This window comes from Convolutriloba macropyga, chromosome 15 (genome assembly GCF_964194025.1).
Source record: "Convolutriloba macropyga chromosome 15, txConMacr16.3, whole genome shotgun sequence".
NCBI lineage: Eukaryota > Metazoa > Xenacoelomorpha > Acoela > Convolutidae > Convolutriloba > Convolutriloba macropyga.
Genome location: NC_134482.1, coordinates 37,338,509 through 37,354,369, shown reverse-complemented (window position 1 = coordinate 37,354,369; position 15,861 = coordinate 37,338,509). Strand labels below are relative to the sequence as shown.

General features: G+C 33.9%; 1 protein-coding gene across 1 annotated transcript; it reads left to right on the top strand.

The window, feature by feature from the left end:
• The first annotated feature begins 2,126 nt into the window (after positions 1 to 2,126).
• LOC142354436 (uncharacterized) lies at positions 2,127 to 8,922 on the top strand. The gene is made up of 5 exons (XM_075406730.1): positions 2,127 to 2,245; positions 2,917 to 3,037; positions 7,274 to 7,425; positions 8,077 to 8,204; positions 8,598 to 8,922. The coding sequence occupies exons 1-5, from the start codon at positions 2,206 to 2,208 to the stop codon at positions 8,829 to 8,831; spliced, it is 675 nt and encodes a 224-aa protein (XP_075262845.1). The 5' UTR covers positions 2,127 to 2,205; the 3' UTR covers positions 8,832 to 8,922.
• The last annotated feature ends 6,939 nt before the right edge of the window (positions 8,923 to 15,861 follow it).

Here is a 15,861-nt window from a genome sequence, read left to right as displayed (position 1 = left end):
ACAATTTTGCGTTTCAAAAAATTTAGTGAAATTTTGCGTTTTGCCAATATTTGTTGCACTTTGTGCCGTCTGTTCTTTTAATATCCACATCTCACTTTTTCCTAATGAAAAGTTAGGTAAAGGAAACAATTGTTTGAGTTGGTACGTGTTGTTGCTTTCCGAGACCTTTGTACTATTCGTTTGTAGAAAAACAGAATTGGCAAATTTTTGTCTGTTTGCAAAAATTTGTTGTTTTTTCATATCATCCTTTCCTCCCAACAAAGAAATGTTTAAATGCAGGTTTGTAGTGAATACTTGAGGTGTTGGAATTGTTGTTACGGTTTTGGTACTTCGTTTTCAAAAAATAAATTCTTACTTTTTAGTTTTGCATGTGTTTTCCAATTTCTTGTAGTAATTTTGTACATCATTTGGCGTTGAATTCGTTGAATACGTTTCTCAATTCAACAATATCAACGCAAATTTAAGCTTGTAATTTATGTAAATAAGCAAAAATCCCAATTTCTCAACGCTAGTTACCGCTTGTCCTACATAACTTTACGTCTCTAACAGTAGATCTTACATAAATTTGCGTTAAAAAGTATCGTAGATCTTTCACACTTAAATAATTTTGCGTTTTCTAGCTTAGGAATTACATAAATTTGCGTTGCAATTAGCGTTGTGCTCAAGAAATTTTGAGTTTTTTGGGCGTACATTTTAAACAAATTTGAAAGGAACTTTGAGTAGATCTCACAAAATTTTGCTTTTTTAAGCGTAGATCCTGCATCATATTTTTGCGTTGTATTAAGTGTCAATCTTGCATGATTTTGAGTCTGTATGTATAGATCTTACGTAATTTGGCATTGATATTGGCGCTTTTCTCACAATTTTTGCGTATCCGGGTGTAGATCTTACATAAATTTGACGTTTCGATAATTGCTCTTTTTCTATTATTTCAATTATTTTACATCGTAAGCTTACCTGAATCAACCCTGAGCTGGGAAGCGAACCATACAACAGGAGAGAGGTCAGATCGCTAACTTGGCACGGTAAACATTTTTATTTTTATATTATGTCATTAGCAGTATTCTCAATTTCACGTATGAAAAACTAATTTTTTCCTGGGCAAGCTACACCAAAAACCTCTTGGTGATTGAGACTCTACACTTTACTGAGATTGGTTGGATTTGAATAACTCCTTGACGTGATAAAAATAACTGTTTGATTGAGTGTTAAAATTTAAAGTGTAAAACTTTGTTTAATGTTCAAATAAAAAATAATTTTTAGAATCCTGTTTTTGAATAATGGCAAATTGTTTCTTATAATTTTGAAAAATTTTAAAATGGTTTCTTAAACAGTCTACAGAATAAAAAGAATTTGGTCAAAAACAAAGATTTGTTTATTATTCTGAGTATACGTTACTTGAGTCTGCTTGAAGTGGTTGAGAACATCCGGGGTCAATAGATAACCTGGTAGCGCTTGGAGATGTTAAGCCGAAATTTCTGAGCAACTTGCAAGTTTGAAAACATCAAAAAGTCCAAAACTTCTGGCTTTGTATATGGGAATTTATGGCCTTTTATCTCATGGCACGATTAAAAATTTTTGGCAGTTTAAAACTTGTATGTGAGCATTTTATGGTGTGTTACAATAATTGTTCATGCTTTATCCAAAATGCCAAATGAAAAAAGGCATGAAAAGACTTTAAGTAGGAAATTGGACTGCGTGATTTTCGTCAATAAAGGCAATTAATTTATCAATTTTTTTCATAAGTCAAGGTCTAAAGCTGGGTTCATATCACCCATGAAATGCGCTGGCAAGTTTTCTTGCCTTTCTTGTTAAAAACATCTGGAACCTGAATTTTATCCGGCAATGAAACAATTCTTTGCCAAAAATTGTTTGCTTGTTGATCTAAAAATAAAGGGGCGTTTATTTTTCTGCCATGAACTTCGGCCAGTTCTGTAAATTTATACATTACCGGACTTAATGAAGTCAATGAAATGACATTTGAACATCAAAGATAATTAATTGCAGTTCGTAATCTTTATTTACTTGTTGTGTTCTCTTAAAATGTTGCGTAGTCTTTGACTTTTGAATTGTAAACATTCCGTTTTAAAGTCTAGGATTAAGAAGGCCGGATTATTTTAATCTCTTATTCAATTTTTCCAATTAGATCTCTTCTAAAGTTGGAAATAATTTGATCAGTCTATCAGAAGTTCCAAATCAAGCAAGATGAAATCAAAGGTCTGGGTTCTATCTTCATTAATAACACGTGAGTTCAATTTTCTTGTTGATTCGAACAACTTTTTTATTCTGTAATTATAATTACTTATTATTGTAATAATAAATTATATAATTTAGCGGTAAATAAAACTATGAATTTTTGCCGTTCAATTTGAAGAATACACGTACTGTATCAAAGAACAGCTGGTATTAGATGAAGATTGTGGATGCAGGACAAAAAGCTGGGCGGGGATTGCAGAGGAGAGGGGGGGGGGGTAAAATCACGGCATTCACTGTCATCTAAGATAATTCTACCCTTTGAAAAATATTTTGTTGATGTTTTGTTCCAATCTCAACATATGTTATCAACGGCACTTGTTGAAGGCTGGGATGCTGGAGGTTGAAGGTTCGCGCCTCCGACCAAGTCGCGCCTTTTTGTAATTTACCACCATTATTCCATTCATTGGTAAAATTACATAAATTCAACGAATTCAACGCAGTCACAGGAAAATTGTTCTAAATTGGTTTGAAAAAAAACTGGTAAAGTATTTTGAAAAAAAAAAATATTTTACGCATTTTCCTCAAAAAATCCTCAGCCCGGTAACTTAAACTCTCAAATTCACTTAAAGGTAACTTGAAGTCTAAAATTTGCCCAAAATAATAATTTTGATTTTATTAATTAACAAATCAGTGTCTCATATTTCATGAAAAATCTTTCAGTATTGGTCCAGAGGGTTTCCAGTGGTGGTGTTCTGTCGAGTTTTATGTCTCCTTACGAATCTCTTCGTTTCCAAATTCCAAGCCAACACAGTGCTATGTCGAAACAGTGTCAGCAATACAGGTAACCTTTTTAATTTATGTTTGTTCAGCGGTCATGCCAATTATACAATCAATGGATAGTTAGATAAATAGTCCAAAAAACTCAACAAAAACGAGATAAGAATTGCTGTGATTTGATGATTTGGAGCGGGGTCGAAACCGAATGGTTATCTTGTAAGACTCTGGCACAGGTTCTTGCAAGAAAATGTAAATTCTTGCAAGATTTGTGCCAAAATCTGGCAAGATAACATTTTTTCTGCCAGAATCGAACAAGATTCTTCAGGATCTGACAAGATAGAAATTTGTTGTCAGAATCGTACAAGATGATCATTTTTTTCTGACTGAATCTAACAAGATTGTCAGTTTTCTGTCAGGATCTTACAAGAGAGCCACATTTTTTCTGTCGGAAGCTCACGAGATAGCCATTATTGTCTGTCGGTGTCTTACAAGATAGCCATTTTTTCTGTCAAATCTTACAAGATAGTCATTTTTGTCAGAATCTAACAAGATAGCCTTTTTAGAAAAATCGCACTCAATCCTCTCCTTAAATCTTAGACTAAAAACATCCAAACGTCGCAAAATTTGAATATGCACGTTTTCTGGACAAAAACAAGAAAGAGAACATCAAAAATTTTTGCTCTAAGGCATTAGAACTGTAGTCCAGGGAGACTGTTGGCAGAGAAAATCAGCGCTGAATCAGTCTAGAGACATTCTGTTTTTCTGAATGGCCACTACTCTGTTCATGTCCCAATTTGCACTGGCTAGTCTTCGTTTTTGAGTAAATTTTTGCTGCATGAAAAAATGAATGTTCAGCTTAACTCCCGCTAACAAGGTTTGCTTTATTTGCGATTCGAACTTCCGGGTGGGTACTTGTAACATTTAATTTGCGAATCAAGTCTTAACGACTAAGCTAAATGGGCTTTGTGTTAATTGCCTGCAAACTAGCTTGAGTATAAGTAGTGTGTATACTACTATAGTAATTGCCATTAATAAGCTGCAAATGTATGAGGTTATTTTGCTCAGACTTCATTTTGGGGTATGATATACAGAATAAATTTAGCCTGGGCGAACTCTGTGACCTCAATAGAATCATAATGAAGAAAAACAACTGCACATAAAGAAACTTGAAATATTCTTAAGACGCATGTTTGAGAACTGAATTAAGTTTTCACTCTTGAAAAGTGCTGGTTCATCGCTGAAATGCTCTGAGACTCAAGCCATGGTCCTTCAATCTGCAATATTTTTGATTTTCTTAACACTTTCTACATTTTCTCGGTTTTTTTCTTGGCATTGTCTTCTTGAGGACGAGTTGAAGATGGGTTGAAAACGAGTTGAAGATGGGCTGAAGACGAATTGAAGATGAGTTAAAGCCCCTTTCCAGGCTATAGCAGAGGGCGAGACTAGAGCAAAAATTGAGAGACCATCTCATTGTTCACTTGTTCTTTTGTTTTCAATTTATGAAAAGAGTACACATATGAGCAAATTGTTCACTCCCATTTTTCACATTTAAGTCCTTTTAATTTTTAACACTGAACCAATTTTCTCACGAATCTTGCAAGATAGCCTATTTTAACTCTTTTAAACGCTGGACACTTTTTCTTACAAATCTTGCAAGATAATCATTCTTCTGTCAGCTCTTGCAAGATAACTGTCTGGTCGCAACTGAGGAAATTGAACATACCGACAATTACCTCCGTTTGCAACCAAGCATGACAATGATTTCCTAATTTTCAGAACGAACAAAACAACGAATTCCCATTACTGGAAACGAAACATATAGACAATGTCCCCTTTCGGACAATTTCCTTCCATTTGACACTAAACATAACGATGATTTCCTTTTTTTTGAAACCAAAAAAAAGACAAATTCATACCATTGAACGAAGATAACAAAGAAAAGCATAAGCGGCTTCGTCTTTTTGTGTCTAACTAAAACCGACCATAAAAACCAATTTCCTTGCGTTCAAAAACTATAGTTTCTTGAAAAGGGATTAAGTTGCAAATTGTATATTAACCATTTATATTAGGTTTTTTATCCCTACTAACTCAATAATTTTTAAGACTGAAACGTGAAACGAAAATCAATCCAATCTAGCCAGCCCAATCTAGGGGAAAAATTATGCTTTCAGTTATGTTCAATTTTTAACTGGATGAAGTAATCGAATAGTTTTTGATAACTCAGATCAGATCCGAAAACTCAAATTTAGTAAATTGATGGCATCCTTGACAAAACTAAAGCATTTGTGAATTTATGAAAATTTTAAGTGCGACATTATTTGAAGCAATCACAAATAATTTAAAACTTTTTCAATTCCGTTGCCGGAATTGAGAGTTTTAAATAATCCTTCAATATTGCATTTCTACAACTTTTTGATGGTGGTAGGTGACGTACAACTATACAAAATTGGTAAAAACTCTTCCGTTGTTGAAGGGATATCATTGTGATAGAAGCCTTTATCACTCAGAATCTGGGCCAAAATCTGTCGTTGAAACAGCTAGATTTGTTGTTTAAACATTGTAACAGGGGAGATTATGATCAACATGAATCGGTTAACAGTTCACCCATGAGCAATGATTTTTGTTAAAATATACTGAACCATGATGGGATTTTCCTTCTATGAGAAGTATACAAGGACCCCTAATTGGAATTGTCAATTTTCGGCGACTATAATTATCGATCAATCGATGGACTTTAGAGGTTCAATGAAACTACCCTAATATATCGATGGAAGTCTACAGAACACAACTATCGTATTGTTTTGTTGAATTATTATCAAGACAGACTGGAAACCTCAATGCAGATTTCCAGTTTGTCTTGATATTAAACCCTTTACGAGTGGGTACGAGGAAGTGGAAAATATTAACCATAAGTTTTTATGGGGGGGGTTCATCCCAGACGATCTGGACTTTACTTTTTGTCGCGCTATAGTCCGGCTATTCGAAATCCTAATTTTCATTAATTTGCACATTTCAGGGTTGCGCAACCCTTGTAGTCACACAAGAATCATATTTTATGTCATCCATATCATAGCGTATTTCATAGTATGCTCTTGGCATGCAACAAAAAACTAAATTTCGGCCTTGTATTACTACTAAGATTTCAGATGTCCTTGTAAGATAAGCAGGAAATAATGAAAGTTCCCAGTATGTTCATCAGAAAACTAAGGTCTTTTCAAAAAATTCCCCTCCTTGTACTTAGTAGAGAATCGTGTTATACTTTAGCACAATGTTACTTGGCCTACAGTTTAGATAGCCGAATATCAGTATAAGCGCGGTTGCGGACCAATGTTCAAGGCCGTGCCTCCCATGCGCTGTGGGATGTAACCTGGAAACCGCGGGTCGGTTATCGCGACAAAGCCAGTCGAGATCTCTTTTGGATTTTATGCTAATTCGGCTAATTGCCATATCATTGCTTATTTTAATCAATTCAGCTAACCTTACATGCCGATACATGGAAATTTATTAGTCTTCAATGATTTTGTTAATAAATCGCTCTCTTAAATTCTATTGAAGTATAGTCCCCTTTTGCAAGGGGGGCAAACGATCCGCGAAACATAAGTCTTGTTTTCTCAAACGTGTTGCTATGTTTTCATACAAAAGATCCATAGGGCTTACAAAAGAGCAATAGAGCTTAGTGAAAGCTTAAATCTTATATGGTTTATGTATAAGACTTAAAGTTCTGTGCTTCTTTTCACCACATAAAAACATTAAATTTTTAATGAAAATCTCCGTAATAATTTTCACAAATTGACATAAACATTTTAGGAAAAGCAATAGAATTTTTCTTCATTTTGTGAGGCTAAAACATATCAAAAAACGATTACATGGGTGAAATCAGAAATCAAGTTGCCTTTGACTATATTATGCTTGGTTTTGAAAACCCTTTCAATGTTTTATGGATGATTCTAATACTTGACTTTTATGCCTACAATTGCTTACAAATATGGAAAAAGTATAAGAGTATGATTCCCAAAAAATTTTGTCTGAATTTCGAATGGCAACCAGGAAATCACATAGGATTTTGTATGACCACCGGGTAATCAAGCAAATCATATTTGACTTTGAATACATATCAGGAATCATATATGTCCTTGTATGTTTACCGCAAATTTTGTTTGATAGTCAACCCGGGAATTCAAATCATTACCAATTTTTAAATTTTTTGTCGGGATGATACCTTTGCTCATTTTTTTCCAAATAAAACTGCGATCTCATTAGTTTAATTTATTAGAGAACCGCAGTTGATTTCTGTGTTTAGTGATCACTTCTGCTTGACTTCATGGTTGTCCAACTATCACAACAACAACAGGGAACCTTCCACAAATGACTACTTAGACTTCTGGTCACTCCTCTTACCGGTTTACTACTCCATTAACTGGTTCCCACTAAACGACGGCAAAGTTGAGAAAGGTAAGCTCCATAACTGAAGTTAATTTTTAGATGATACTTTTTGTTATGTCCGATAATGAAGCAATAGGGAAAAAAACTGTGAAAAAACTGTGTAATAACTGAACGATCCATTTTTAAGAAAGTAAAAGAGTAGTGCTCTCGAAGAGAAATCTTCCACGGAGATAGGGAAAAGAAACTTTCGATACGTTATGAAAAAATTTATGATGAGCTTTTGCATGGTTAAGGTACACTCAATTTTCCAATTTAGTTTAATAAGAACTTCATTTGAACAGTTAAATGGCAGTGAATTAAATTTCCATATATGACTCAGAATTACAACTACTTTATGAAATTATGTTTTGACTTTAGGGTCACAAAAAAAACGTTTTTTTTTTGTCAACTACCATTATCCTACTAATTATTCAATTATCGTCTTATGTTACTTGAATTTCGTGAAGAATTTTGGCATGTTTCCTGAAGTTCCACGAACAATTTAGGATTTATTATGCTTACTAAGATTCATATCTCACTTTGTTTTTTAGCTAAGATCATTTTATGATTTTTTAAAAATTTTCAACACTTTCTGGAGTTTTAGTTCAAGAATTCTAACATTTTTCGGATCTATCCCCCAGTGTTTTTTTATACTCCGCAATAATAAATTTATCTTGTCAGAGAGTTGCTGCACAGAACAGTTCCGAACTTACACTGAATTCGGCCAGTCTGTCGGAATGACCCCACACGAGTACTTCAAAAAGGTCACAGACTTGACAACAAAGGGGAAGAAAATTAACTACATACAAGTGAGATCTCTTTGCTAGCTTTCGAGTTTCTCTTTTTAATAACAAAAAGCTCGTGCAAGATTATGCGTAGCTCATAATGTTCCAAAATAGTACTCAAGTACTAACACGAGGCAGAGTTGAAAAGGGCAACCATTTTTCTCATCCCTCCCTCGAATTTTTTTTCCTGTTTTTTTTTGGATACCAATCCCTAAAAACCCGAACCCGCTAATTTTTAGTCAAATTGAACAACCCCTAACTAGATGAACCCCCTCCCCGAGCGTTTAGCTGGCATAAGCTTTGTACATTTGTACATACCCCCCCCCCCCCCCCCCCACAAACCCACGTTCTATTTTTCTATTTTATACAAAATAGTGAGCAGAAAATATTTTAGACATTAAAGTGGTAATATTTCAGGCGGTATTTGACGCTACACTTTGTCGCAACATAATAGTTCAAATTGGATTTGGAATTGGACAACTGAAAATTGAAGGTGGATCCAAAATCACAGATCTGTACTTCATGCCTTCCCACAGTGAACTTGACATACACCTGTTCAATCGACTGACGATAGAAGAATGGCTCACTTTTGATTGGTTTAAATTGAATTATATGTGCAAGGAGCAGTATTGGATTTGTAATATCATGTAAAAGTGACCTTTACCGATAAACTTAGATATGTAAAAAAAAATTGAAAAATGTTTTAGTGAGGCTACTAACGTGCAAATATATCACAATGATTAGATAACTGTCCATGAATGAGCAGCCATATTACAGACTCACAGGTGGAATGTATAATATATACAAAAATTGCGCTGTTAAAACTGTTTTTAATGCAAGAAGCCATGATCTTTTTGTTTGGGCCATTTTTGTAACTATTGAGGGGGATAAATGGCTTATTTGCTGCAAATTGAAGTCACTAACTTCCCGTGTTGAAGTTTCCTTGATTTCATTCAAGGATCATATAGGTCTTCAAAAATATTATTCATACTGTCCATAATTCAATTCTTAGTACGAAACCAAAGAAATCTCGTATCATTTTGTAAGATTACCAGGAAACCAAAAAAAATGATGCTAGTATGATTATCAAGAATTATAGAATTTTTTTCCTTAAATTTAAGTTTTCGTCTTTATCGATAATGCATCACGTATGTGATTCCCCGTCATCCCTTTGTGGTCTGCCAAAAGAACCTGAAAGGCTATAGTTTTTTTGCAAAAATGGGTGCTAAATGAAACAATAATTCCATCTATATGATTAAAGTTCTCGTATTCTCTGTACAGGTTTATACCTGTTATCAAGAATCATAGAACTTTTCGCTTTCAGCTTTCAAAATTTTTCTATGATTCTTGTATGATAGAAATCATATATGATCTTCTATCTCCTAAGAAATCATATATGATCTTTGTATGGCCACTAAGAAATGAAACAAATCAAAAATGTCCTAGTATGATTACTAAGAATCAAACATGACTAACTATGAAATGAAAAATGATATGATTGGTGACCCAAGTTGTTTCTCGAAACGAACACGGTACACTCTGAAACCCTCTTGTGCGAGATCACATAAAAAGCAGCTGTTGACACGCAAATTTTTGGAAAAAAGTGATATTACTTGATTTTTCATGTAAAATTATATGAATCTCTTCTATGAATCTCACAATTTTTCATGTGCTTTACATTAAGTTTCATGTAAATTTCCATGATAAATCACAGAAAAATTCACGTGTCCATCAAGCAAAAGCTGATGTGAGAAAATTTGTTTCTTGTGAGCAGAAATCTAATTTTCATGCCGTTTCAGGTAAAATTACGCCACATTCCTTTGGCACACGAGATTTTACTCAATCACATGAGTTTCCTGTTGTGAACGGACTTGAAATTTTGTGTAATTTTACACAAAAAATCACAATGAGGATTTTTTTAATGATCCGTCATTGGTGTTCATATTCAACTGCAAAGTTGCTTAATCCAATCTTATAAAATTTTCTGGAATAACTTCAATGCCTCACACATTGTAACCAAAATAAAAAACCTGGTTGAGTCTAATCTGGGTTGAAGATACCTGTGTTTCAAAAATTACACCAGCTTAAACGCTCATAAAAACTTGAGTTTCATATTAATTTTCTGACTTTTCAAAAAACAACTGAAAAACAGCTTGCGGGTAAAAAGTTCAGTAATTTGCTCATACGCTCATTCGTGAGAGATATCGTTTAATTATTTATCACACGAGTCACAAAAACGGAGAGATTCTTCATCACACAAAAAAAAAACTTTTTGATTTCGCGAAAAGAGTTTTAGAGTGTATTGTGGCTTCTGATTTAAGCCAAACTTCTATCTGTAACTTTTGATGAACTTGTAATTTGTGATATTTTGAAATCGAAAATACTCTCTTTCTATTTGATGCCTCAGAAGAACTTCTGAAGAGAATGATTGCTCAAACGGCGGTTGCACATAACGGTGGCCAAACGTAGTTGATGAAAACTAATAACTACAGTAAAGCCCACGGTTGCTCATCGTACAACATTGTTAGAAATCATAGTAGGTGACATATGATTTTTTTGTAATCATACTAGGTCATATATGATATGTATGAACTCTTGGTAGTCATGCAAGTATATTTGATTCCAAGAAAGCATAAAAAAATTAAAAGCCTAAAAGCGTTTGAACTTTTATGTTCTATTGAAGTTGAAAAAGTTTGCTGGAAACCATACAATCTCATATATGATATATAAAACACTTACTGGTGCCATAAATTCTGGTATATTGTAGTCAGAGGACGTTTTAAGTTATCATATCGCATTGGCAATCCACATTTGAATCTTTGTGTGCTCTAAAAGAATTACCTTGCATTTTGAAATTTACAATTTGAGAATATATGCGAAAATTTCTTTTGAATGATTCCTACAAAAGAGCATTTATAGGTATTAACTGGCTTAAGAGTACATTAAAGCTTTGTTTATCTATTTGAACTTACACTTTTATTTAAAGCCCAATTTTGCAATTGATATTGTACGTTAGAGTCTTTTGGAGGATCACAAAGTGATGCCGTGGAATCACGTAGATTAATCCTAACCGAATAAAGTCTAAAATAAATAAATGGTAAGAAAAATTTATGAAAAATAGGTGTACAATTCTTTGTAATCATACTAGGCTCATATATGATTTCTTGGTAATCGTGCAAGGATCATGTATGATTTTTAGTGGTCATAAAAGGATCGTATAAGGAAAAGCGTTATGACATTATATATGATCCTTATATGACTACTTAGAAGTGGGGACCCGGGAGACCAATTTATTTTGTTGTTATTATCAGACAGATTAATTAACATTTTTTTGTAAAAATACAAATAATTCCGCTTTTCATATGAGTATCGAAAATTACAACTGTTCCAATTTTTACCTTTATTAAACCAAAAATTTTTAATGAAACTCAATATTTTGCGTAAAAACAGAATAATGATTTCAGAAAATGGGACAGAAAGTTTTAACTCAATAAAAAGCTCCAAAATTAGAAGTTATTAAAAAATTAAACAAAAGAAAAAAACGAATTGTGCAACGATCTTGTCTATTGAAACTACTACTTTGTTCCTAAGTTGATGTAAAAAAATTTCGTTGTACTCAAAAGCAGGTAGCCTTTGAGTGCAACAAGAAGCTATATCAGTTCACGAGTATAGTACTTAACAAGAGTGAAAATACAATTTACATACCTTCTACTGACAGAAAATTTTTTTTGCCCAAATTAGGCGGACAAATTTTGGTTAGTTTCGACGAAAATTACGTTAAAAAATATTTCTCTAAGGAATATGCTCCTTTAAAAAACGCGAGTAAAAGATTTTGCCTCGACTTTAGTGATCATCTAGACTTCAGTCTAACACAAATTTTTGCTGCTGGATTTTAGTTCGATCCAACTAAAATGCTGAGCTTAAGCTTGACCTAATTGTAATGCTGCATCTTAACTCAACCCAATTTTTTTGCTGTTTTCAAAAAAATTACCTGCACTGCAAACGTTTGGGTTTTCATATCACCTTTTGAAATTACAGAAGCAAATATGGTACCGCCACTCCTAATGGCACATCGAAGCCCATTGAATTGATTCAAACAAATCAGTTATATTTATCAATTAAAAAAATCCTTTGTCGAACACGGTTTATCTCTGTTTGTTTTGCTCCGTGACAGTGACATGTGATGTGCAATCACGTTACACGCAGTTTTATGGTGCTCAATTCAATAGTGGAAGTCCGCGACCCAAGACAGTTATTGGCCAGACTGACTTGGTTCGCGGACAGGGGGCTCCAGACCGATCATACCCAAAGATAGCTATTGGCCAGACCGAACAGACTTCGGCCACTCTTGGCCAGACAAAACAGACTTTGGCCGCCATTGGTCAGACTGAACAGACTCTAGGCCAGACCATTGGCCAGACCCACTTACACATGCAAAAGCATCCTCCAAAAATTATAATTTTTTCGTTTCATTTTTCTCAAAGGGAATTCAAAATAAGATTTAAAGAAAAAAAATGGTGAAGAAAGAAGTTGATTTTAAAACCAATGCAAATTTCTGAAAAAAATTAGTTTGATGAAGTAGTCTAATCATCTATGAGTAGATGTTGTTTACCACCAATTGCCTATTGCTTTGAAAAACAATTGCAGCACGCATTTATACAATTTGTAGAGGACCGGCTCATCTTTTGGCTGGAGCGATGGCCTTGATAATGGGTATTGATCAGTCCAAACCAGTCAGGCCAGACAAAATAAACTGAAATATGGGTACTGGCCAGACCGAACAGACCAAAATATGGGTATTGGCCAGACCGAAGATACTAAAATTGCCATTGGAAAGACAGAAACGCTTAACCCAATTTTTCTGCAGATCATTGAGATGGGTTGCACCGGACCTCCTGTTCGCCACCTAAAATAGTCTGGCAAATTCTTGTCTCGGGTCGCGGGCTTCATCCCGGGTAGAAACACTGTAAGGAAAATTAAGATAACTTTTTGTCAAAGATAAAACCTCGAATTTCCTTGGGCAATAAACAAATCTGCTAAAAAGTTGACCAAAATTAGACAGAGTAATAAATATTTTTTAAAATTTTGAAGATTTCATTTTTGGATTTGACGATTTTTCAATTAAAGGCGAAACTTAACATGCAGAGACAATGGTTGTCTCTGCGTTAAAAAACAAAAAGTGGTGCCGCTCTCCCACCCTCTTTTTCTCGTCTGTCGCTTTCAAATCGTACTGTCTGCGTGTTTTCCGTCGTTTACAGATGTTGCTTCCTTGTTTTGTTATCCTTTCGTTTATTCGTTATGTACGTGATGAACAGAAACTTGCCAGCGGCTAAATGTTTTGAAATAACAGCAGCAATTGCTGTTTTCTGGATATTTGCACAAGAATATTGAAGAATTCAAAATGTGTAGGCGGTCTGTTTTAAGCAATTTTTATTAAAAATTTGGATCTTTTCCGTTTGTCCCCCCCCCCCCCCCCAGCTTAGTGGGTGCATAAAATTTCTACAATACACAGCGATGTTTTTTTACCAGCTAACTGTATAGAGCTATGTATGTCTTTTGATTTCCCACGAATCAAGTATACAGTTTGTAAAATCAACTTGTGACAAGTCCGTCATCACTGTTTGTAAATAATCGTATCCAATTTGTTTTGAATGTTATTCTGTCCAAAAACACCCAAAAACAAATTAGATTGGACCACTTTTAAAAATGGATCTTTTCACAAGATTTTGAAAGACAGCTTGGAAATCGGTCCCCCCCCCCAAATATACAGCTCCTATTTTCACACTTTTGAACCAATCTTAGTTAGGGCGTATATTTGGTGCCCTGAACCAGCCGGGATGAGATTGTACATCAACCTGGGATGTTGTCACAGAGTTTTAGAGCTCAATTTATGGAAAAACTTAATGGTCTACTAGGAGTTCGAAAAGGACGATATACATGGGTTACCATCCCACTGTATTTCAGTATTTCAAACTAAAGTGTTCTCATTAATTTAGTTGAATTTTCATGGCCAACTGAATTCGAGTACAGTTATCCATCGCTTGAGCAAGAATATTTTCAAATAAAAAACTTGAGTCGGATATGGTCCTTTCATATGGAGAGGAATTCATTTTTTCTGAATTAATACAAAACTTTTTTCACTTTTAGCAGTGTGTTCCTAATAATCGGAAAAACAAATCCAAGCTAACATTGCAAAAGGCAGTCTGATTTAGGCAAGCCAATTGGAAAGCTGCCAGAAAAATCGAGAACAAAATCAATTCTTATATTTGGCCAGTTGTCAAAAAGTTGTTTGGCAGAAGGGAAATAGTTATGAGCATATCAAAAACAACTTTTAGTTCAAGTGAAAAGAGTTCATTTTATTTTTAGTCAACTCCGTCCATACATTTTATATTTTTGATGAGAGTGATCATTTTCCAAAAAGTTTCGTGGTGGATGAATGTTTTCAAATCTCATATCTTTTGACTTCATTTTCTACACTAGCGGGCTTTGAATGTGGGCATCCGTTTTTCGGTGCCCAAAAAATTTGAGAAAAAATGAATTTTATATTTGACCAGATGTCAAAAAATTGTTTGGCAGAAGGGAAATAAGTATGAGCATATCAATAACAACTTTTAGTTCAAGAGAAAAGAGTTCATAATCTTTTTAGTCATTTCAGTCCATACATTTAATAATTTTAATGAGAGTGCTCAATTTCCAAAAAGTTTTGTTGTGGATGAATGTTTTCAAATCTCATATCTTTTGACTACATTTTCTACACTAGCGGGCTTTAAATGTGGGCATTCATTTTTCGGTGCCCAAAAAATTTGAGAAAAAATGAATTTTATATTTGACCAGATGTCAAAAAATTGTTTGGCAGAAGGGAAATAAGTATGAGCATATCAATAACAACTTTTAGTTCAAGAGAAAAGAGTTCATAATCTTTTTAGTCATTTCAGTCCATACATTTCATAATTTTAATGAGAGTGCTCAATTTCCAAAAAAATTTATTGTGGATGAATGTTTTCAAATCTCATATCCTTTGACTACATTATTTTCTACACTAGCAAGTTTTAAATGTGAACATCCATTTTTCGGTGCCCAAAAGATTTGAGAAAAAATGAATTTTATACTTGACCAGATGTCAAAAAATTGTTTGGCAGAAGGGAAATAAGTATGAGCATATCAATAACAACTTTTAGTTCAAGAGAAAAGAGTTCATAATCTTTTTAGTCATTTCAGTCCATACATTTCATAATCTTAATGAGAGTGCTCAATTTCCAAAAAGTTTTGTTGTGGATGAATGTTTTCAAACCTCATATCCTTTGACTACATTATTTTCTACACTAGCAGGCTTTAAATGTGAACATCCATTTTTCGGTGCCCAAAAGATTTGAGAAAAAATGAATTTTATATTTGACCAGATGTCAAAAACTTGTCTGGCAGAAGGGAAATAAGTATGAGCATATCGATAACAGCTTTTAGTTCAAGAGAAAAGAGTTCAAAATATTTTTTTGTCATTTCCGTCCATACATGTTATATTTATAATAAAAGTGCTCATTTTCCAAAATTTTTGTGGTGGATGAATGTTTTCAAATCTCATATCCTTTGACTACGTTTTTTACTCTAGCAGGCTTTAAATGTGGGCATCCATTTTTTGGTGCCCAAAATATTTGAGAAAAAAATCAATTCTTATATTTGACCA